The 24,556-nt window shown below is 38.7% G+C and overlaps 1 protein-coding gene across 2 annotated transcripts in view; it reads left to right on the top strand.

The window, feature by feature from the left end:
* The first annotated feature begins 495 nt into the window (after positions 1-495).
* LOC137251321 (WW domain-binding protein 11) overlaps positions 496-24,556 on the top strand; it is a 103,403-nt gene continuing 79,342 nt past the window's right edge. The window contains exons 1-5 of one of the 2 annotated variants that reach the window (XM_067785684.1): positions 496-664; positions 1,271-1,396; positions 1,466-1,563; positions 2,991-3,275; positions 3,421-4,283. In XM_067785684.1, coding sequence (XP_067641785.1) covers positions 601-664; positions 1,271-1,396; positions 1,466-1,563; positions 2,991-3,275; positions 3,421-4,283 — 1,436 coding nt within the window. In that variant the 5' untranslated portion in view covers positions 496-600. Of the gene's footprint in view, positions 665-1,270; positions 1,397-1,465; positions 1,564-1,594; positions 2,632-2,990; positions 3,276-3,420; positions 4,284-24,556 lie in introns of those variants that run through there. The other variant, XM_067785686.1, reaches the window with a different exon arrangement.

Here is a 24,556-nt window from a genome sequence, read left to right as displayed (position 1 = left end):
TGCCCAATTTTTTTTGGGGTACAAACACAACAACAACCACATGGAAATCGCCAACTTCAACTGCAAATATCTCCGGACAGAGATAAAATTTTTCTTTTCCACCATCGGATTATTGTTCTCGAGATTAATACGCGTCTTTTGACACCTCTCACGATATTTTTGGTAGCGTATTAGCAGTCGACCCCTCAACTAGACTATTACCAAAACATTTTTTTTGGCAATAGTACAGCTGATAAACAATCAAGTTTATCAAGAGTATTACTAGGTGTGTTCATATAACAGCGTGTGTAAATGGATATAATTTTACACCTTATAAGTTTATATGCTTTCATGAGTCCCCCTATTATTGATATTAGAAAAAAATTACAAAGTTAACAAAAAATTATCGTTTATGATAGTGATGCGCTGAACCGGATATAATTCGACAAGAAATGGCACCCCTGTTTTATATCGTAAACTGACAATTATCATCGATAAAGACACTGTCACTTTACTGTCACTTTTGAGAACCAGACGAAGTTATCCGTGAAGATAGGAATTTAATCTATGATAGGAATAATACTTGTATTTAATATTCTGAACTTTATTTAAAACAAAACAATGGGTCGCCGTTCAATTAACACCACAAAAAGTGGAAAGTATATGAACCCCACCGACCAAGCGCGTAAGTTGAATTTTTTGGTAATAGTCTAGTTGAGGGGTCGACTGCTAATACGCTACCAAAAATATCGAGAGAGGTGTCAAACGACGCGTATTAATCTCGAGAACAATAATCCGATGGCGGAAAAGAAAAATTTTATTTCTGTCCGGAGATATTTGCATTTGAAGTTGGCGATTTCCATGTGGTTGTTGTTGTGTTTGTACCCCCAAAAAAAATTGTGCATCACCGTGGCGGTAGCCACGGTTATACCACACACCCGGACTTGGCATGGCGTAGCCCAGGGTTATTTTTTATAATCGCGGCCGAAGGCCGCCAACGCAGAAAGGTGTTCTGCGCAAAAATACTATGGATCCGACCCCCGGTTTCGGAGGTACCCGCGGGTCTTTTTTCGGTTTTTCGTTAATATCTTTTGAACGCGTTAAAATTTTTATTTTCCGCCTTCGGATTATTAATACTGATGTCAAGACGCGTCGTTTGACACCTCTCTCGATATTTTTGGTAGCGTATTAGCAGTCGACCCCTCAACTAGACTATTACCAATTTTTTGAATTACTTTGCTTATATTACCATAAAATCACACGGATGCACTCGTCCTTTGAAATCTCTTAGGAAAGGAGGCACGTAAAAAAGAACTTAAGAAGAATAAACGGCAAAGACAAATGGTGCGTGCCGCTGTACTCAAAAATAAAGATCCTGGGCAAATATTGGAGGAGATGGAAAAAATCGATGAAATGGGTAAGGTTAATGTGTTTATTATGCTCGATGTGATTGTTATTAATGTGCATATAATGGATATGAAATTAGAGTACAATGTTCTGCAACCATCACCGTTAAACGAAAAGGTTTTGCGAGATAAACGAAAAAAGCTTAAAGAGACATTTGATCGAGTGATGCGTCTATATGTAAGTTACATCTGAATGAGTTTCAATTACTATTTTAGCACATTCATTTAATAAAAAAAAAAAATACAAAAGACGATATATCACCGAGGAAATTATGGCCGAGCTTCTCTTCCAATATTCGTCGTGCTACTTTTTAAATTTTGCTAAAAGTTGGCGGGACGGGGCCTACATGCTTTAATCTATCTCCGAACGGGATCTGCAAGCAGATGCATTTTCGCTGAAAGGCTTTTCATGGCAGATAGAATGTGAATGTGCGTTGACCACACTACAGCAGAGAGTCGGCCATCTTTTTTTCTAGAGATTTTGATGGTGCTTTCCCGGGGCTTCAACCAAGAACCTTGAGTCATCACACCACGGCGACCCCCACATTTATTAATTTATTTATTCTTTGGTATTTCAAACCTTGGAGATTAGTAACAATTTATTACACAGTACAGCAAAGAAAAATAAACAATAACTTACTCTTAAAAAGAGCTTGTAAATAGTGTATGCTTAAATACAGAAATGCTGGAGAATACATCCAGTTCAATATAAAGTGTTGTAGACAGATAGCATTATTGTAATTGGCTCAAACTGAGCGTAATTGCGCCTACAACATTCGATCTACTTGGAACATTGAGCTTTATGAGTTCCAATAAGGAGGGCAATATACCCATAGAGTAAGCGAGGCACAAGTACTTATCCAGATATTGTTCTACGAACTACAAGAGAGCAAAGAAATCAATTTACAACGAGAAATATATGACGGAATAGGCAAATCAAATCTTAAATGAGTCAACAGAGTGCACGAATCTTTTTTGCACACGTTTAATTCTTTTCGAATGAACAGAAGGGGTTCCAAACTATGACAATTCAAGTTTTGACCAACAGCATACCTAAAACCATTATATAGGACCTTTTTTGTATAAGGTGCTTAAACTCACGTCTGTTCCTCTTAACAAAGGCAAGGGAAGTGTTACCCTTGGGAATAATAAAGTTAATGTCTTCTGTAAAAGTAAAACTGGAACCAAAAACAACACGCAAGTTCGAGATAGAATAGTATGATGCCAGCGGTGTACGCGTTTTATGGTAAGTAAAGAAGCAGCACTTGTCAATATTGAGACCTAACTTATTGCGTCTACACAAATCAAAGCAGTTAAGTCATTTAGTGACTGATTAAACACTTGGATCGCTTCAAAGCGTAGAAGGCGACAAGCCGTTTATATCACTCCGTCTTAAAAGCCTTTATAATTTTATATTCTAAGTGCTATAGATTCTATAGAAATAAGTATGGAGACTGCTTTAACTTAGTTTGTTCCAAACTACCCCTCTATTCTCGCTCATCGCCTTTGGTACAGAGTGTGCTAAAATAAGAAATTCAACCCATAAGTTTTCTTAAGAAAACTATTTAAAATTTTTATTTAAAATAATGTCAATCATTATTTTAGCATAACGATGAACCCGAACATTGGGCGGAACTAAAACGCAAAGAAGTAGAATATGAAAAGAAACGCCTTAAAAAACAGCAGTATTATGAAAGCGTGAAACATGCTCAAAGTGTTCAAATTGATGAGATCCCCCTGCCATCATCGGCTCAAGGACCACCTGCTGGTTCAACTGGTAGTCTAGCCTTTCATGTAGCAAATAGGTTGCCACCACCACCGACAGCGCTGTCGCTTCCTCCATTTGCACCAAGTGCACCACCAGGAGCATTAAAAAAATCCACAGAATCTGTAAGTCTAATTATATTATACAGTATCGTGAATATGTAATCATACCTATCAAAAATTGTGATATACATACGGACTTTTTTAGTTTCGCAATGTATTTCATATCCTGAAATATAATTATGAGTAACATTTATAATTTTTTTTTTAGATTGCCAAACCAGCTGGTAAATCGAATGATACAAAAAAGAAAGAACTTCTTGGTGTACCGCCAGGACCGCCACCCAATCTACTTGAAATGAACGATTTAGATACAGATGCCGAAGATAATGAAGTTGTTGTCAAAGATTATAAGCCAAAAGTGAAAGGTGGCAAATCCAAATCAGTAAGTAAGCCAAATTCACTGCAGCAGCGTATGTTGGCTATTTCTGGTCAAAATATCGATGAATTTATGAAAGAAATGGAAAATGTACATAAAAAAAAAGAAAGAGAGCGTGAGGCTGCTGTGCGAGGCGATGAGGCGTTAACAACGTCTGATGAAGAAAACAAGCTAAGAAGGACTCAATTATCAGACGAAGAAGATGGTTCACCACTGAGTAGCAGGCAGAACTCAGCTGATTCAGACAGTGATGATGGTAGTGAAGATGGGCGTCGTTCTCCGAAAAGAAAGCGAAAGGAAGCAACAATTAGTTCACAACATAAGGCTATTGAAACAGCTACACCTACACCTGCAGCAGTACCAGTCACCATTCCCTTGCCACCTGTTCCGCCTCATGCAGGTACACACATCCCTATACCCGGACCACCCATGCCTCCGGTTGCTGGATTGGCACCGTCTATGATTCTAAGACCGCCACCTTTGCGCCCGCCAGGTGCCATGCACAGTTTTGGTATGCGTATGCCACCAGGACCACGACCTCCAGGTATGGGTGGCATGCCACCAAGAATGGGTATACGTATGCCTCCTGGCCCACCACCTGGTATGCCTCCACGTATGGCACACCATCATAAGCATCAACAAAATAAAGACCAAACCAAAGGTGTAACTACTATAACGGCAAAGCCTCAAATCAGGTAAGACTACTACTAATTTTACAGATATATACATATGTTGTTCAGTCAAGCGTTTTGCCAGCTATTTGACGCACAGGATACAAAAGGTCAACTCAGGAAATTTATTATCGCATTTTAAGCCGATGTATTCTGATGTTCTACAAGTCTCCCGACTCTACTACGGAGATTGTAGGTATGAGTGGGAGCAGCCGTGTAAGTTGGTGGCGCCGTAGGGCGCGAGCAACAGCGGATACTTGTTGTGGCTTGCTGAGCAGCGGGGCTGCTGGAAGGTAGCGGGGGGGGGGCGCTAAGGCGCAGACTACGGGACGTCCTAGGACGTGCACAGCAAGGAGCCACAAAAGATTTATAGAAGTTACGTGGACGTCTGCTTTTGGGGTCTAGCCCAGAACAACCTGTCCGATGCAACCATTCCTTACACGAGACACACTGACAAGAGTATGACCATCCTAAAAAGATTCTTTTCCGGCGGATGCAGCAAAACCATTTCTCAGGACCGGGGTCAGGAGACGGACCCGGATTGGGTTCGATACCTTCCCGGAGCAAGAGAATTTGGAGCAGTCCCGCTGCAAGGAGATGCTGGGAGGATGAAAATTTATGGGGGGACGCAACAAATTAAATGGGGTTACACTGAAATGGTAGTCCTTGGTCGGGAAAAATCCCGAGTCGCTCCGGTACATAGAACCGACGGCCTTGGGAAGCCCACTAATAACGTACGCTGAGACAGTATATAGAAATATGGATTCAGCAACTTACAATAAAGTCGTCGTATCATTTAACAATGCTACGCACAACGTTTGCGAGATCGGTATACACGGACATATTTCTGTTTGATGTATGAAAATTTTTGGATGCAGTCTTGAAAATAACTTAGCTGCCAGGAATTGTATCTTTATATGCAAATTATTTAAGTGGAAGACACCAAATTACTTATTCGAAAAGTTGAAGACAGTAAGATCACTGAGACATCCTAGTCTAGTAGTACCAAGATATAACTATCTAACCTAAACTACACTATTTTTCATTAGCGCAGTTAGATTGTGGAACTCAATTCGAAACTATATAAAAGCTTAAGTAATTTACTGTTTTTATACCCAGCTGTACTTGTACACAGGGTATTATACCATTGATTAGAGAACGGTTGGTTGTACAGGTATAAAGGAATCGAGATAGATATAGACTTCCATATATCAAAATCATCAGTATCGAAAAAAATTTGATTGAGCCATGTCCGTCCGTCTGTCATTCTTTCCGTCTGTCCGTTAACACGACAACTTGAGTATTGAGATATCTTCACCAAATTTGGTACACGAGCTTATCTGAACCCAGAATAGATTGGTATTGAAAATGAGCGAAATCGGATGATAACCACGCCCACTTTTTATATATATAACATTTTGGAAAACACAAAAAACCTGATTACTTAGTAAATAATACACCTAGAATGTTGAAATTTGACGTGTGGACTGATATTGAGACTCTAGATAAAAATTTGCAAACAATTTTAAAAATGGGCGTGGCACCGCCCACTTGTGATAAAATCAATTTTACAAATATTATTAATCGTAAATCAAAAATCGTTAAACCTATCGTAACAAAACTCGGCAGAGGTTGCCTTTACTATAGCGAATGTTTTGAAGAAAAATTAACGAAATCGGTTAAGGACCACGCCTACTTTTATATAAAAAGATTTTTAAAAGGGTCGTGGATGAATAAAATAAGCTATATCTCTGCAAAAAAGCTTTATATCAATGGTATTTCATTTCCCAAGTGGATTTATAACAATAAATAGGAAAAACTTCCAATTTTAAAAAATGGGCGTGGCAACGCCCTTTTCATGACTAAGCAATTTTCTATGTTTCGGGAGCCATAACTCGAAGAAAAATTAACGGACCGTAATGAAATTGGGTACACCGATTTTCCCTATATTTCTAGAAAAAATGGATGAGATCGGTTAAAGACCACGTCCACTTTTATATAAAAGATTTTTAAAAGGGTCGTAGCCGAAAAGAATAAGCTATATCTTAGAGAAAAAGAGCTTTGTATCAATAGAATTTGACTTTCTTAATTGAATTGTAACATTAAATTGGAAAACACTAAAATTTTTGAAAATGGGTGTGGCACCGCCCCCTTTTTGTCTAAGCAATTGTCAATGTTTCCGGAGCCATAACTCGAAGAAAAATTTACATATAGTAACAAAATTGGGTACACATATTTTCCTTATAGCAGGAAATATTTCTAGTAAAAATGGATAAGATTGGTTAAGGACCACGCCCACTTTTATATAAAATAATTTTAAAAGGGTCGTAGACGAAAATAATAAGTTAAATCTTAGCGAAAAATAGTTTTGTTCCAATCGTATTTTGTGGCATTATAACAAGAAATGGGAAAAAATTCAAATCTTGAAAAATGGGCGCGACACTGCCCCTTTCTTACAATGCATTTCCCAACGTTTCTGGAGCCATAACTCGACGAAAAATTTGGTGCACATGTATGCCTTTTAACAGGTAATATTTTTAGTAAAAATGGACTAAATCGGTTAAATCGCCTTCTTTTATATAAATGATTTTGTAAAAGTGCGTAGATGCAGGTAATAAGCTATTTCTAGTAAAAGTTGGAAAATTTCGTTAATAACCCTGCCATTTTTTTGTAATTATTTGTTCCATACTAAATCCCCTGCTCAAGCAAAATGATTTATTGAAAGTAATAGCATCCTATATTTATGTCCCCGGCAATACAATAAGTGCTAAACGCCTATATTGTATAAACACATTCTATGGTAAAAATTTTGGCAAATATCCCCAAACCTAAGTGGGTTTTTGAAATAAAAACACTCCCATATTGATACCTTCTTCAATACCTTTTGATTGATATTCACATTGTCACCTTAAATCACAACACATTTTTCGAAACTGCGTTTTTCACAGATTTGATATGGGTGCTATTTAAAGACGAAATATAGATAAAAGCTTCATAAAAAACCTTTAATTGCCGATTAAAGAAAGTTGAGAGTTAGAAATGAGTCGGTTAAAAGCTATACTCATTTAAAAATCCAAAATTTTATTGATATTGAACAATGAAATAATATTATACAATATTGTAACGAATTTACTGCAATTCCGCTTATTTATAGCCTCCTGCTAACGTTCGAATCACTAAACTGTTGAATAAATAACTCCAATATTCGATAATGCAGAATGATCTTTATTAGACTACTTCAAAATAACACTTATACTTCGCCACTGATAGCTTGCTTAAATCCAACTGATTGTCGTGCCTCAACTGTTGCTGCCTTTTATACTGTTTGGTTTCCTCGTTGACATATTTCTAGGCGCATCTATTTCCAGAATTTACTAGTTATCAGCTATAAATTTCTCAGCTATAACTACAGATGCACGATTTTATAGCTTCTCGCAAAGCCCATGCGCGTGTATATGTGAGTGATACTTGATACTTGCATAAATGATTGCATACTTTCGGGAGTATCTCAGATATATGCATGTGTTTGTGCGTCTCTCTCCGCTGCGTGTACGTGTAGACATAATGATTGATTCGTTTATGTAATACAAGTGACTGCTTGCTTTATTGTTGTTGTGGGTTCATTTACTTAGCATCAAACTAGTGATGTGAGTATCACTTAGTGTCACTAATATTCGTCACACTGTCCTCCACCTAAGTCTGGTCGTCCCGATCAGAGAAAATGAACCACCCTTCTATTTCGTGGTTTCCCCATTGTTTGTATGCGGTAGATGACATCACGGATCTCTTAACAACTCTGCACGGGTCTTCCCAAATGCACCAAAATTTGGATGGAACACCTTTCCGCCGGTGAGGGTTGTATAGCATTACCAAATCTCCCTCCCGGAAACCTTCCGAATTATTTTTCTTGTCGTACCTGTGTTTCATCTTACTACTCATTACCCTGGGCCGTTCACTCACACTCTGTTGTTTGGCCAATTAACTACTTCGTAGAGCTTGCGCTTAACGGGTTGGCTTTCCATCATCAGTATCGTCTTGACGTTTCACAACAGAGTGCGCGCTGGCTTGAAATCACCCTTGCATTCTTTCTGGAAAATTCTTTCAGTCGTTTTAGTGCGCCCATTAGGGTTTGTCAATGCCAGTGTTTTTTCGCAGGTACCTTCGGTTTTGATTTGTTTGTGCTTTTTGTCGAATCTCTTTCACCAGCACTCGATTACTGCTGAACCCTTTTTTCAAACTGAAGTTAAGTGGCACATCCTGGTTCTCATAGCGCATAATCTTTCTCCGCATATCGATCCTGATGTCATGGCCAACTAAGAAGTCCACTCCCAATATGACTTCATCAACGATCTCCGCCAGAATGAATTTGTGTAGAACCATAACATTCCCAATTAAGACTTCACAGATCACTTCTCCCTGGACTTGGTTATAATCGCCAGGGACCGTACGCAACCTTGCTCCAGGTAATGGCTTTACTCTCCTATTGACCAAGTCAGATCGGATTAAGGAGTGAGATGCGCCCGTATCTACAGTCAGTACACGCTCCTTGCCATCCAGCTTTGCTTTGACGACAAGACTGCTCAATTTTATTCCAATTTGCGAGATAGATATCACAGGACATTCAACAGCTGGAGCTAGCTCTCGATATTTACATCTGGCACGCTCTTGCTCATCTCCTCCAGCTTTGCGCTTACGACCAGCCAAGTTGGAACTACAATGACCGGTGCTGCAATGACGTGCGATGTGACTTGGGTTACCGCACTTGAAACATTTGATTGCACCATTATTCTTCTGTTGCGTTCCTTTTAAAGCTTCTAAAATTGCGTCTACCCACTATGGCCTTTCTACTTCCACACGGCGTGCTTTGAAAACTGGCTTACACAGAAGCGACGCTGTTTCCTGAATCAGAGCATGTGATACCGTTTCTGCGAATGTTGGCTTTGGGTTTGCGTATGTAGCTCGCTTTGTTTCGACGTCCCGCATGCCATTTATAAAGCTCTGAATCTTTACCCTTTCAGTGTATTCCTCGGGTGCGTCCGCATTCGCTAAATGTGCCAGCCTTTCAACATCCGACGCAAACTCTTCCAATGTTTCACCAGGCCCCTGGAAGCGGTTCAGTAACACCATTTGGTATATCTGTCTCCAATGCTCAGTTCCGTATCTTCTCTCTAGAGCGCCCATCAATGATTCATAACAGTTCCGTTCGCCCTCTGGAATGGTTTGTAAAATCTCAGCTACAGGCCCTTTCAATGCCATGAACAGTGCAGCAACTTTATCTTCAGCATTCCAGTTGTTCACTGCTGCAGTATTCTTAAACTGTAGCTTAAAGACCTGGAAAGGAACAGAACCGTGAAAAGATGGAGTTTTTACCTTCGTATTACTCGCTGAAGCAGCCGGGCGATTAAGTTGCAATTCCTGTATACGACCTCTCAAAGCGTCCACCTCTGCCTCGAATTTTTCTTCAAACTGCATTATTTTTTCGTCCATGCGCGCTTCGAGTTTTGATGATATACGAGCCTCTTGTGCTTCTAGTTGTACTGTTATGCGTTTCTCTTGTTCTTTTAGTTTAGTTGCCATATATGTCTTTTGTTCTTCCAGCTGTGATGAAATTTGTGTTTCCTGTGCTTCAATCTTGGCTGTTATACGTGTCTCCTGTGATTCCAGTTGCGATGACATGTTGGTGGATATTTGCGACGACATTTGCTTCAACACTGCTAGTATCGCGTTGGTGTCAACACTTTCCAGTGGATTCGGAGTGTCTAACTTCTCCTCCATTTTAGTCGCTGGCTCTTCCACATCAGGATAAAAGACATACTCACATTAATTCCTTCAATTCCAATACCTCTCTTAGCCGTGCTTCAACTTCGATCTTATTGCCGGTTGTATTCAATCCACGGTTCTCCAACTCCTTTTTCAGTTGCTGGATCTTTAACTCACTCAACTTTGCCATGTCCAAGTTGTATTCGAAATCTCCAGAATTTATTCAACAATTCCTCTTCTGACACCAATTGTAACGAATTTACTGTAATTCCGCTTATATGCAGCCTTCTGCTAACGTTCGAATCACTAAACTGTTGAATAAATAACTCCAATATTCGATAATGCAAAATGGTCTTTATTAGACTACTTCAAAATAACACTTATACTTCGCAACTGATAGCTTGCTTAAATCAAACTGATTGTCGTGTCTCGACTGTTGCTGCCTTTTATACTGTTTGGTTTCCTCGTTGACATATTTCTAGGCGCTTCTATTTCCAGAATTTACTAGTTAGTTATCAGCTTTAAATTTCTAAGCTATAACTACAGATGCACGATTTAATAGCTTCTCGCAAAGCCCATTCGCGTGTATATGTGAGTGATACTTGCACAAATGATTGTATACTTTCGGGAGTATCTCAGATATATGCATGTGTTTGTGCGTCTCTCTCCGCTGCGAGTACGTACATATGTATAGACATAATGATTGATTCGTTTATGTAGATACAAGTGACTGCTTGCTTTATTGTTGTTGTGGCTTCATTTACTTAGCATCAAACTAGTGATGTGAGTTAGAGGTTTACGCCGATCACTTTATCGGCGGCGGCGGCGTAAGCTCTATTATATACCGGCGGCGGCGGCGTAGGCGGGGCGCCGGCGTACGCCGGTGTTCCTACTTTAAAATCTTGATTTTTCTATTTAAAAAAATAATATTTAGCAAAGGTTTTGTTTATATGTATTTAAGGAAATCAACGTGTTGGCCATTTCGGAAAAATCCGGGGTTTTTGCATCAAAAGCCGGTTCAAAAATTTTCAGGAGTAGCTCCTTGCGAAGGGATTGTCCCTCGTTCGCTTGCTCTAGAGAGGCTTCGAACCTAACCCCGGTCTATGGAATTGGTACTGCTGCGTCTGCTGAAAAGAAATAGAGATACGTAAAATAGTCACACTTTTGGCTGTATATCTCGTGCAAAGCGTAGTTTCACAGGGGTTAACTCCTAATAATCGTCGCGAACACCATTTCTTTAAATCATTTGTCGCTCCTTGGCGGTCACGCATAAAGGCGACTTAGGGTTGCTATTAATGGTCTATTAATACTCATTACTCTCGTGGCACAGGGTGCCTCCAGTTTTTTCGGCTGTTTTTAAGAGCTATAATTCCCGATGTGCGAACAGTAGGGATCCCTACCACCAGTCGCTACCACGCCTCCTGAGCCTCACACCATATGCCAGCACAGAAGCTATAGCACTGCGGCTTCGAACTCATACCTTCGTCGACGTCACTTTCCTAGAAGCTCTAGGCGTAGCTCCGAAGACTTTCCAACGGATGCTTTTGTCGAGCTCTGCTTCCGAGCTACACCACAGAAGGACCTTGAAACGTTAGGGAGTGACTATTCGGTCAAGGATGCCGCCCTCGTCTAAGTGGATGTCATTGCGGAATGGGTGAAAATCGTATAATCGTATTACAAGGGCCCTGGATAAAATTTTTAAAATGTAGACCAAAGATTGCAGACGTTTGTGTTCACAACATTGACTTCAATAGTCTTCGTTAAATCAAATTTAGAATGAAAGTCGACGGATTTTAAGTTGAAAGTTGTTAACTACTGTTTTTCGGCCTTACGATATAGGAGCTCATTATGGATGACCGCGTAGCTTCAGTTTTCAGACAAGTTCGACTCTCCACTACGTTAGGGTAGTATCACACACGGTCATTAGTTCCACTGTCTTGGGAAAGCTTTTGCTTCACCACTTTGAGTGTTCTTGCGAAGGACAAAGCCTCACCTGGTAGATATATGTGCCTACGTATTCACATTTGTAAATGGAGCCGTAACGTGTAGGTGATATTTAAACTTGGTTGATAGGCTATAATCAATGCGATTCACTCCAAGGGACTAGTTTTGGATAGGGCCGCCAACTTTAGGAAATGTCAAACCGGGAGACTGGGTGTTGAAGGATGAAGTGTGAAAATCAAAATTAACATTTCAGACGCTATTGTATAGTTTCGCAAATAAACAACAGATGTTTGAATGCAAGACTTAGTGATTTTTCAAACCCTTCTCATAAGTACATATATCTTCAACTTAAGTATGAGGTAAGAATAATTTCAAAGGAGTGTTTATGCCCCTAGAACCTACTAAAGGATTTTGCATCACTGATTTCGCTTATTCTTGAGGACAATTTAAAAACATGTTCGCCTTGGGTCATTTTATTTGAATTAATTCTTCATTATTAATTTTTTCAAAAATGCAAAGTGAGCATATAAATTTATTATATAACTTTCCTTTTAGTGTTTTGTTTTAATAACTTGCTGAATTGGGTGATGCAAAGCCCGTGTTAAGCTGATATCGAAAGCGCCTGTTATTTTAAATAACTTTTGAATAGTTATAAAGAGTTTAGTTTCGCAATTAGTTTCTTATAACTGGCAGTGATGCGCATCCGTTGATACCACTTTCGACCATATCCGACCAATTTTCGACATGAACAATAAATGGCCTAAACAGTGTTAAACGAGTAGAAAATATAGTAACGCGCCGGACGCCACGACCAAAATCGGCGGCGGCGGCGGCGTTTATTGGCGGCGGCGGCGGCGTTTATTGGCGGCGTATATCTCTAATGTGAGTATCACTTAGTGTCACTAATATTCGTCACAATATTAATAACATTATACAAAAAAGTCGAATCCCAAATAACTTAAAAACTAAGTTAAGTTAAAAAAAATATTTTACAATTGTTTACATATTTTAAAATTCTTTATATATAAACAGTTAATTATAATTGAGATAACATTCCGATAAAAGCTAATATTTCACAACTCATTTAATTCTCCAGCAGAAACGACACCATTACTATTATTTCCAAGCCACTTTCTTATTTTATTAGCTTCAACAACGCCATCATAATTGAGTCAACTGGCAGTTTTCTACGTCTCGCACCACATATCTATCATTTCCTAAAATCTTATATATTAGACCTCGGTATGAGTTTTTTTGTTTGTTCCCGCAACCGAATCTACATTTCTTATGACTGCAAAATCTCCCACTTCATATTCTTTTGCCCTCACACTTTTTTTAAGAAATAGTTTAAATTATATTCCTGCATTTTCTTAATAGCTTCAGATGCATTTAAGCTAATTTGTTCCAGATCACGCCTTTCATTAACATTTATTCTATTATCTAAGTACCTTGTGAACTCATCCACTATTTCACCACTCTGTTCTACGCCCAATAAAAGTTTACTAGGAAAATTTCCCGTAGTACTGTGAACAGAATTATTAATGGCATATTCCACTTGGAGAAGTTTGTTGGACCAATCTGCATGGTTAAGTGGATGACTAAGTTTACCTAACATATTGTTAAGAATATTAGCAACACTAAGGGGTACTGTCATTAGGGCCGTTCCATTGGTTTATCGAGCTCTGGCTCTGGCTCAAATCTCATTGGAACGATCTAGATCAACTTTATGAGAGCTGGCAGCACTAATATAAAACATCTGTTTTGTAGAAAATAAGAAGAAACGTACACAAAATTTTAAGATACTGATAGAATTAGCACGTAAGCAAACTGTTTATTTTCCTTACATCATCTTCAAGTTGTTTACTCTTTCAGTGTTCTTGCTTTTAAATATGGCGAGATCTTTTATGTATACACAAATGTACACGTATTTAGTTCAGTGCTACAATGGCTCAAATATATGGTTGGCTCATCTCACCAGCTGATTTTATTTTTTTAATTTCACTGGAGTAGGGATTGTCAGAAGGAGATGGCAAACTTAAAAAGAAACCAACGAATTTACAACATTTTCTTACTACTTATAAATGCTGCTAAGTTTTATGTTTTCATTCCATTCCATTCGTCTAACACCATCACGCTAATTTTGGCAATGTGAACAAAGGTATGTTATTGCTGTAGAGATGAGCCAACCATATAGTTGAGCCATGAGTGCTACCAACTCAAAAGTGGTTAGCTGTCAAAAATTCTACTACAGAAAACGAAACGAACAACTGCTATACGGATCAGAAATTGAACCAGAAAAATATCAGGATCACAACGTTGTTGTTGCATTTGCATGTTAAATTTCTATCCGTATCTCGCTCAAGTCTCAATGGAACGTAACTATTATGTATCTACATAAACGAATCAATAATTATGTCTACACATATGTACGTACACGCAGCGGAGAAGCAACGCACAAACACATGCATATATCTTATCCGTGGTGCTCACAAGAGAGGGCAATAATTTGTGCAAGTATTACTCACGCGCATATGAGAAGCTATAAACATAGTTGTGGCTGGTGATTTTGTAGCTGATAACTAACTAGTAAGTTCTGGAATGGAAAAGCCTAGAAGAATGCAACGAGAAATTAAAAAGTATAAAAGGCCACGACAGCAGAGGCGCGAGAGTTAGTTTAATTTAAGTTATCAATCAGTTGATTTAAGCAAGCTATCAGTAAGCGAAGTATAAGTGTTATTGTGAAGTACTTTAATAAAGGCCATTTTTGATTTACTGAAGATTGGAGTTATTTATTCAACAGTTTAGTGATTCGAACTTAGCAGAAGGTTGCAAATAAGAGGATTTGCAGTAAATTCGTTACAATATTTTTCAAAACTCTATTTACTTGCCCATTTGCTTGTGGAGAGGAGGTAGGTACTTTAGTTTGTAATATGTTTCGCTTTAATAAAAAGTTTTCAAAAGCCAATGACGTAAAACATGTACCTCTGTCGCTTACAATGCGCCTTGGACGACTATAATAACTAAAATATTTATCTAAAGCAGCATTCACTTCTTTGGTACTTGTCGAATTTGTCGGATAAAGTTTAACGAATTTTGTAAAAGCATCAATCACGACTAACAAGTGATTCCGCTTAGATTGAATTGGAGGGAGATGATCAAAATGATCAATATGAATTGTGTCAAATGGTTCAGGTTTTTTAGGTATATTAACAAATTTCGTTCATTTACTCAAACGGGCTCTGCATAAATAATACACTTGAGACAGTTTTGTATAAATTTTTCAACTTTTTGTTTCATTTTCGGAAACCAATAGTGTAAACATAACGTCATCATGGTTTTTTGAACAGATTGATGCCATATTTTTTCATGTATCAGTCTTATAATATTGTCTTCCATTTCTTTTGGCACATAAAGTGCTACTTTTCCTTCTCCTTTGTCTCTATAAATTAAACCATTTGAAAATTTAAAGTCTGTTACTTCCTCTTTTTCCATGCGTTCTTTTAAAGCTCTTATTTCATTGTCACGTTCTTGGGCTAGCTGTATTTGAAATTCAGCTTCACTAATTCTATGCTGGCAACTTGCAATCGACTTAACCCATCAACATGTCCCATAGATGCACAAATTCTATGTTGAATAGTATAATTAAAACTTTCAAGTTCTAATGTCCATCTTGCTATACGAGCATTCACCTGATTCTTCCCTAAAATCAATGCAAGTGAATTGCAATCTGTAACAATTTTAAATGGAATACCTTTAAGATATACTCTAAATCTTTTCAACGCATACATTATTGCTAGAGTTTCAAGTTCGAAACTATGGTATCTGCTTTCAGCACTTGTAGCAGTTTTTGAAAAATAAGAAACTGGATAAAATTTACCATCATCCTGATGCTGCAATAAAACTGCTCCGAAGCCCAATGAACTTGCATCACAATGTAGTTCTGTTTCCTTTAAAGGATTATAAATAGCTAACACTGGACTTTCAGTCAATTTAATTTTAAGTTCCTGAAAAGCACTGAAAAGCAAGCTGTTGTCATGGTCCATGCTTCTGCCCCATATAGCAGGACGGGTACGATAAGTGACTTGTAGAGTATGATTTTCGTTCGCCGAGAGAGGACTTTACTTTTCAATTGCCTACCTAGTCCAAAGTAGCATTTATTGGCAAGATTGATTCTTCGCTGGATTTCAGTGCTGATGTTATTGCTAGTGTTCTTGCTGGTTCCCAAATAAACGAAGTCTTTTACTATTTCGAAATTATGGCTGCCATCAGTAGCGTGGTTACCAAGGCGCGTATGCGCTGACTCTCTGCTCGATGGCAGCAGGTACTTCGTTTTGTCCTCATTCACCATCAAACCCATCTTTACCGCTTCTAGCAGAACTAACAGCGCGGGTGTTTAGGCCGATGATATCAATGTCATCAGCATATGCCAGTAATTGCACGCTTTTATAGTATATTGTTCCAGTGCGGTTAAGTTTTTGCAGCTAGTATAATTTTCTCCAGCATCAAATTAAAGAAATCGCACGATAGGGGGTCACCCTGTCTGAAACCTCGTTTAGTTTCGAACGGCTCGGAGAGGTCCTTCCCAATTCTGACTGAGCTGATGGTGTTGCTCAACGTCATTTTGCACAGCCGTATAAGTTTTGCGGGGAAACCAAATTCAGACATATCGGCATATAGGCAGCTCCTTTTCGTGCTGTCGAAGGCGGCTTTAAAGTCGACGAAGAGGTGATGTGTGTCGATTCTCTTTTCACGGGTTTTTTCCAAGATTTGGCGCATTGTGAAAATCTGGTCGGTGGTAGATTTACCAGATCTGAAGCCGCACTGATAAGGTCCAATCAGCCGGTTCACGGTGGGCTTCAATCTTTCGCACAATACACCTTATATGCGATATTAGGAAGGCTGATTCCACGATAGTTGGTGCATTTTGCAGTATCCCCCTTCGTGTGGACTGGGCAAAGAACACTTAGATTCCAACGGTCGGGCATGCACTCGTCCGCCCATATTTTGCTAAGAAGTGCTGCATGCGCCTTACCAACTCCTCGCCGCCGTACTTGAATAGCTCCGCAGGCAATCCATCAGCGCCCACGGCCTTGTTGTTTTTCAATCTGGTTTTTGCTATTCTAACTTCGTCATAATCGGGCGGGGGGACATATATTCCATCATCGATTGCGGGATCGGGTTCTTCAACTGTGCGCGGTCAATTGCTGCCTCCATTTAGGAGAGCAGAGAAGTATTCCCTCCATAATCTAAGCACTCTCTGGACATCAGTTACAAGGTCGCCGTTTTCGTTCCTACAGGAGTTTGCCCCGGTCTTAGAAACTTCCGTATGTCGCCGTATTTTTTGGTAAAATTTTCGGCCGTTATTCCTGGTGGCTAGCAGCTCAAGCTCCTCGCACTCACGCCTTTCTGCTTCTGCTTTTTTCTTCCTGAAAAGGCGTCTCGCTTCCCTTTTCAACTCACGATAGCGTTCGCTTTTAACGTAGCCCTGTAGGCAGCGTCTTTTTTTTCGGTTGCAACGCGGAATTCTTCATCGTACCAGTTGTTTTTTCGTGGCCGCCGGTAACCAATTTTTTCCTCGGCGGCAGTACGAAGTGCTTTGGAGACATGCTCTCACTGCTCCTGTATTCCTTCAGGATGAGTTGTGCTCCCAGAGAGCAGGTGTGAGAGTCGAGTTGCGAAATCATTGGCAGTCTGTTGTGATTGAAGCTTTCCCACGTCTAGCTTTCCTTGTGTTTTTTGTTCCTTGGTTTTAGCCGCGTTGAGGCGGGTGCGTATTTTGGCTGCAACGAGATAATGGTCCGAGTCGATGTTAGGCCCTCGGATCGTGCGCACATCTAAAACACTGGAGGCATGCCGTCCGTGATCGATCTGATTGCGAGTATTTCGATCAAGAGACAGCCATGTAGCTTGACTGTAGGGCCAAAAACACCTTTTCCCACCCTGGCGTTAAAGTCGCCAAGCACGACTTTTATATCATGACGGGGGCAGCGCTCGTATGTGCGTTCTAACTGTTCATAAAAAGTGTCTTTCACCTCATCGTCTTTCTCCTCTGTCGGCGCATGGGCGCAGATGAATGATATATTAAAAAAAATTTGCTTTTATTCGGATAGCGGCGAGACGCTCGTCCACAGGCGTGAACGCCAGAACTTGGCGACAAAGTCTCTCTCCCACCACGAATCCGACGCCGAAACTGCTCTTATTCGTATGGCCACTCCAATAGATGTCACAATTTTTGATCTTCTTTCTTCCTTGCTTCGTCCAACGCATTTCTAGGATGGCGGTGATGTCAGATTTTGCTTTGACGAGGACATCAACCAGCCGGGCATCTGCACCAATCCCATTCAGAGAGCGAACGTTCCAAGTGCATGCCCTCAATTTATTGTCCTTCAAACGTTTGCCATGGTCGTCATCAATATAGAGTGTATTTATCCGAGGCTTGTTGTTATATTTCATTGGAGTATGGTTTTACGTGGCGGGTCCCAAGCCCAGCGCACAACCCGCTCAGCGGGGTTGAAAATATTACTTGCACGTTTATATAGTGAGCCGCTTGCTCCAAGACAGACGCCCGCTTGCAGCCGCACCTAGAGGTGTACAGACGCTGCCGATGAGATCTCCCCCGGCTAGCCCTTAAACCGATTATGTCAGAGTGGCCTAGCCAGGTTGTCGCCTCAAATTAGCTCACCGCTACCCAGAAGATACTTGGCCGCAAGCGACCGGCAGTAGTGAGCTGCTTGAACCGCATGCAAAAGAATCGCTCTGGTCATTCCCAGGTGAATGGCGGTCAGAAGCTTCCCCCACTTTCGTGGACTTCTACACACGGCTCTAAGCACTAACACACTGTTCGTTAAAATCAAAGCTTACATTTTGTTTAAGCAGTTGTTGTAATGGTTTCACAATCCGAGAAAATGATGGTACAAAGCGTCGAAAAAAGGAAAAAAGTCCTATGCAAGAGTGTAACACTTTTTGGTTTCTTGGTATAGGATAATCTTTTATTGCATTCAAATGAGTATCTGTAAGTGAAATGCCTTTAGAAGTTACTAAATATCCTAAATATTCAATTTCGTGATAGCCAAATTTACATTTGTTAAGATTTAACTTTAGTCCTTTTTCTGAAATACGTTTCAAAACTAAATCTAATAATTCTTTATGTTCCTCAAAATTTCGCGAAGCTATTATTATATCATCCATATATATTGTAACGAATTTACTTGCAAATCCTCTTATTTGCAATCCTCTGCTAAGTTCGAATCACTAAACTGTTGAATAAATAACTCCAGTATTGAACAATGGAAAAATGGCCTTTATTAAAGTACTTCACAATAACACTTATACTTTGCTACTCGCTGGCTTAATAACCAAACTGATTGATAGCTCAAATGAAAATCTACTATTCAAAATAATTCTGCTATAGCTCGCTAGATAGCGCTTAATTGAAATCTCAAATCAAACTGAATTACTTCTTACTCGCCTGCCCCGCTTTTATAGTTTACGCTGCATACTTCTAGGCTCTTCCATTTCCAGAACTTACCAACTATATTCGTGTGTGTATAGTTCTCATATAGTTTCTACTTGTTTACAATTGTCTACTTTTTAGCGCTTCTCAGATGTACATATGTGTTTACAGTCTCCCGCACACACATAAGCGTATAAGTAAATTCATCTGTGTGTGACATCTCATCTCTCGCTGCCTTGTATGTAAATGTTGCTCGTCGGAATGTGTACATATGTGTAGACGCAATTATTGATTCGTTTATGTAGATACATAATGATTGAATTATTGATGTGAATTCACGTCACTGCTTAGCATCGGCCTGGAAATGGCAGCACTCCTTAGTTTTGCTAATATTCGTAACAATATAATTAGTTGTTTTGAACCAATGAAGTCTTTAAAAATCGTATTTATAAATCTTTGGAATACAGCGCATTTTTTAATCCAAATGGCATTCTTAAATACTCATATTGCCCATTTGGCGTTACAAAAGCAGTATCTGAACAGATTCTGGAGACACCTTGACTTGATGAAATCCACTTTTTTAGTCTAATACTGTAAATATATTTTTCCCTTCTAAATATTCAATGCAGTCATCTATTAAAGGTAGCGGGTAATTATCCCTTACTGTTAATTTATTTAAATCTCTGTAATCTATACACATTCGAATTTTAACTTTTCTTTTAACTAAAACTTTTGCAGAAGCATATGGTGATTTACTAGGTCTAATGATCCCTTCCTTCATCAGCTCATCAATAGTAGTTTGTACCTCAGTTTTTTTTTTTAAATAAGATAAGCGTCACGGGGTGCAATAAAACGGAGTTTCGGTCGTCAAATGAATTTTCATTTCATAATCGAGTGGAAGAACAGTTTTATCCTTTGGTTTAAGATAGGATTTTGTTATTATATCATGCAAAATTGATTTCTTAGTTTTATCTAATTTAAGGTTTATATCTGGTTCTGGCAAATCGAAAAAAATATCAATGCAAAATATATCATTAGTATCTATCTGCACTTTCATTATGACATCCGTTTACTAGAGATAAAGTAGGCTTCGCACTATCAGTGATTGATCTTAAAAGATCGTATCTGCTGATATTATGAGTTAAATTTTTGTCATTTACAATACCACAAATTTTTCTATTTGTATTAATTATAACTTGGAATATTTTAGTTTAAGTTTTTTTAAACAAATATTAAATTTAGACAGGAAATCTCACCCCAAAATTACTGGCATGAGCAAACATTCATCCGATAGTACGAAAAACTGAATTGTTTTTATTTCATTTTTAAAATTTACTAAACAATCTAACTCATTTTTAATTGATAATTTATTTCCTCCAACACCAATAAAATTTGAATTTAATGGACATCTGCTTGCTCTTGTCAGCTCAACTGGAACATCAGATTAACGAATCAAATTAACCGGACTACCGGTGTCAAAGAGAGAAATATCTATCTATCTATCTATATATGTATATCTATCTATAAATCTTATAAAATAAAGTCGCTAAATGCCATGTATGCACATAACTTCACACAGAATGCTCCGATTTTAAAACGGTTTTTTGCATTTGAAAGCTTAGCTACGTGAGATGGTATAGTTAATATAATTTGAAGGTATATATTATAAGGGCGTGGCAAATTGCCAAAATGTAGTAAAACATCATACAATTTTTGTTTACACAGCTAAAACTCATAAACGGATGGATGGACTTAAAAAATTCTACTTTTCAGTAAAACTTTCAAATATTTACCTTCGATCTGCATCAAAAAAAAATACTTGATTCCTTTCTTATATCAGCCAAATTGTTTAAACAAAAGTAACATTTTTACCAAAAAATGCGTATGTGTGGTTGTTCGCTGTGAACTGTGCGCGCTAATTGCTTTTGAGATAGGCATGATGCGACACATACATACGTATGTACATATATAGCATTCGCTGCGTTAATTAACTTCGGGAGTAGGTTTATAGGTATGTATGGATGCACATCACTACATAGTATAAAACAAAGTCTCTTTTTCTGTCCCTATGTCCCTTTGAATGCTTAAACCTTTAAAAATACGCAGCGGATTTTGATGCGCTTTTTTTTAATAGATAAAGAGTGGTTGAAGAGGAAGGAACGGATGATATGTTTGTACAATATGGGTATCACATGTAAGCTGTTTATGAGTACTTTGATACGGGGTATTTTTCGTACCCACGGGTAACTAGGGTCTCGCGATATAAGCGAAAACGTGGACGCGGGAACCCCTAGAATGTGTTTATAGAATATGGATAAGGAATGAAAGCTGTTGATGAGTGCTTTAGTACAGGGTAGTTTTCATACCTATTTGTGAAGGGTCTCGAGATATAGGCCAAAACGTGGATCACGGTAACACTATGATGTGTTTTTACATTATGGTTATCAAATTGAGGCTGTTGATGAGTGCTTTAGTACAGAGTAATTTGTATACGTATTGGTGACTATGGTCTCGAGATATAGGCCAAAACGTGGACTCGGGTACCCCTAGAATGTGTTTATAGAATATGGATATCTGGAAAGCAGTTGATGAGTGCTTTAGTACAGGGTAGTTTTCATACCTATTGGTGTCTAGGGTCTCGAGACTGAGGCCAAAACGTGGACCCGGGTACCCCTAGAAAGTGTTTATACAATATGGATAAAAAATGAAAGCTGTTGATGAGTGCTTTAGTACAGGGTAGTTTTCATACCTATTTGTGAAGGGTCTCGAGATATAGACCATTACGTGGATCACGGTAACACTAGGATGTGTTTTTACATTATGGTTATCAAATTGAAGCTGTTGATGAGTGGTTTAGTACAGAGTAATTTTTATACCTATTGGTGACTATGGTCTCGAGATATAGGCCAAAACGTGGTCTCGGGTACCCCTAGAATGTGTTTATAGAATATGGATATCAAATGAAAGCTGTTGATGAGTTCTTTAGTAGAGGGTAATTTTCATACCCCTGGGTGACTAGGGTCTCGAGATATAGGCCAAAACGTGGACCCGGGTACCCCTAGAATGTGTTTATAGAATATGGATAAAAAATGAGAGCTGTTGATGAGTGCTTTAGTAGAGGGTAATTTTCATACCCCTAGGTGACTAGGGTCTCGAGATATAGGCCAAAACGTGGGCCCGTGAACACCTAGATAGTGTTTTTACATTATGGGTTTCAAATTGAAGCTGTTGATGAGTGATTTAGTACAGGGTAGTTTTCATACCTATTTGTGAAGGGTTTCGAGATTGTTATATAACTGACTGTTGGGGTAAGGCGGAGGTGGCATTTGGCATGCTGGCAAGCCCCTGCTAGCTCGTCGGGCGGGGCGAGTTTTTGCTCACTCGCCTTACCTACAGTTATACAAACAAAAAAAAAGGTTCATGCCTGAAATCTACGAAAAGAAAAGGAAAGCTGGAAGAAAAGGTCTGTCCGTGTCAGGTGGAGTCATCCCTCCCCTTCTGCGTAAAACCTTGACGCAGCCTTGGGCGTTGCACTGACTCCGAAACCTTAGCAACGCCTCCTTAGCCTGACATGTGTCCGTCCGTCAATGTCCCATGTCCCTAATCTGTCTAGTCTGTCACGGTAACCTCACATCTACGTCTCCTCTAATACACCCGTGCAACACCCACACAAAATTGATGCCTAATTAGCCTGACATTTTTGAAATGACTTCAACCCATAAGGTGTAAATAAAAAAGGACTGGTAAATTCAACTTATAGATCAATAAGGTTTATTTAACAAAACGAAATTAATTGGCAATAAAGTAAAAAAAAAGGTGGAAATCCAATCCAAAAATATATTAAAAAAAAGGTATTTACAATCCACAAAAAAAAAATAACTATTTTATCAATAAAATTTATTTCTAATGCTTAATTCAATTTCAGGAAATTTAATCCAACTAATTCAAATAATTAGTAAAAAGGAAAATAATTAGACTAGGCCAATTTATATATACATATATATACGTATATAGATTAGTGTATGTATGTACTTATATACCGCTTTATACTTTTATAAATGAAAAAAAACTTCAAGATGAAAATATGAAAAAAAGCCAAAATGATAAAAATAAAGAGGGTAAGATAATAAAAATCCAAGGGTGAATGATTAATAAGAAAAAAGGGAACTTTTAAAGTCACGGTTCGCGAGGACCAGAAAAAAAATTGTCAAAGCACCAAAATCAAAAGTCGGATTTATCGTACCGCCACTGTTATGCATACACTCAATTGTATGGTATATATATATGTTTATGTATATACATAGTGTAAGAAAACATTATCATAACTTAATAACTAGCACTCACTGATCTATCCAGCAACGATGGCGCCTGCGTCGAAGAGAGAGGGGTTGGCTGAAAAGTTAAAAGTGCATACATAAACTGACATATACCTATGAGCGGATTCTATGTTGGAAGTTTTTCCAACCTACCAACGATCGTGGGAGAGGAGATATTTTCGTTTTGACTTTATTCGGACATGCGGTCGCTGTCCGAATCGAAGTAAAATATTTCCTCCCTTTTCTTATGCCGGAAAAAAAATATGTTAATAACTAAACAAGTAAGGAAGGCTAAGTTCGGGTGTAACCGAACATTACATACTCAGTTGAGAGCTGTGGAGACAAAGTAAGGGAATGTTTGTATGACATGTGTATCAAATGGAAGGTATTAAAGAGTATTTTAAGAGGCCCACAGATCTATAGATGGACGCCATTTAGGGATATCGCCATAAAGGTGGACCAGGCCTGACTCGAGAATTTGTTTGTACGATATGGGTATCAAATGAAATGTGTTAATGATAATTTTAAAAGGGAGTGGGCCTAAGTTCTATAGGTGGACGTCTTTTCGAGATATCGCCATAAAGGTGGACCAGGGGTGACTCTAGAATTTATTTTGTACGATATGGGTATCAAATAAAAGGTATTAATGAGTATTTTAAAAGAGCGTGCGCCTAAGTACTATAGATGGACGCCTTTTCGAGATATCGCCATAAAGATGGACCAGGAGTGACTCTAGAATTTGTTTGTACGATATGAGTATCAAATGAAAGGTGTTAATGAGTATTTTAAGAGGGCGTGGGCCTTAGTTCTATATGTGGACGCCT

Source organism: Eurosta solidaginis, chromosome 4 (genome assembly GCF_040869045.1).
Source record: "Eurosta solidaginis isolate ZX-2024a chromosome 4, ASM4086904v1, whole genome shotgun sequence".
NCBI lineage: Eukaryota > Metazoa > Arthropoda > Insecta > Diptera > Tephritidae > Eurosta > Eurosta solidaginis.
The sequence above is the reverse complement of the archived record's forward strand: the minus strand, read 5'-3'. Positions and strand labels throughout refer to the sequence as shown.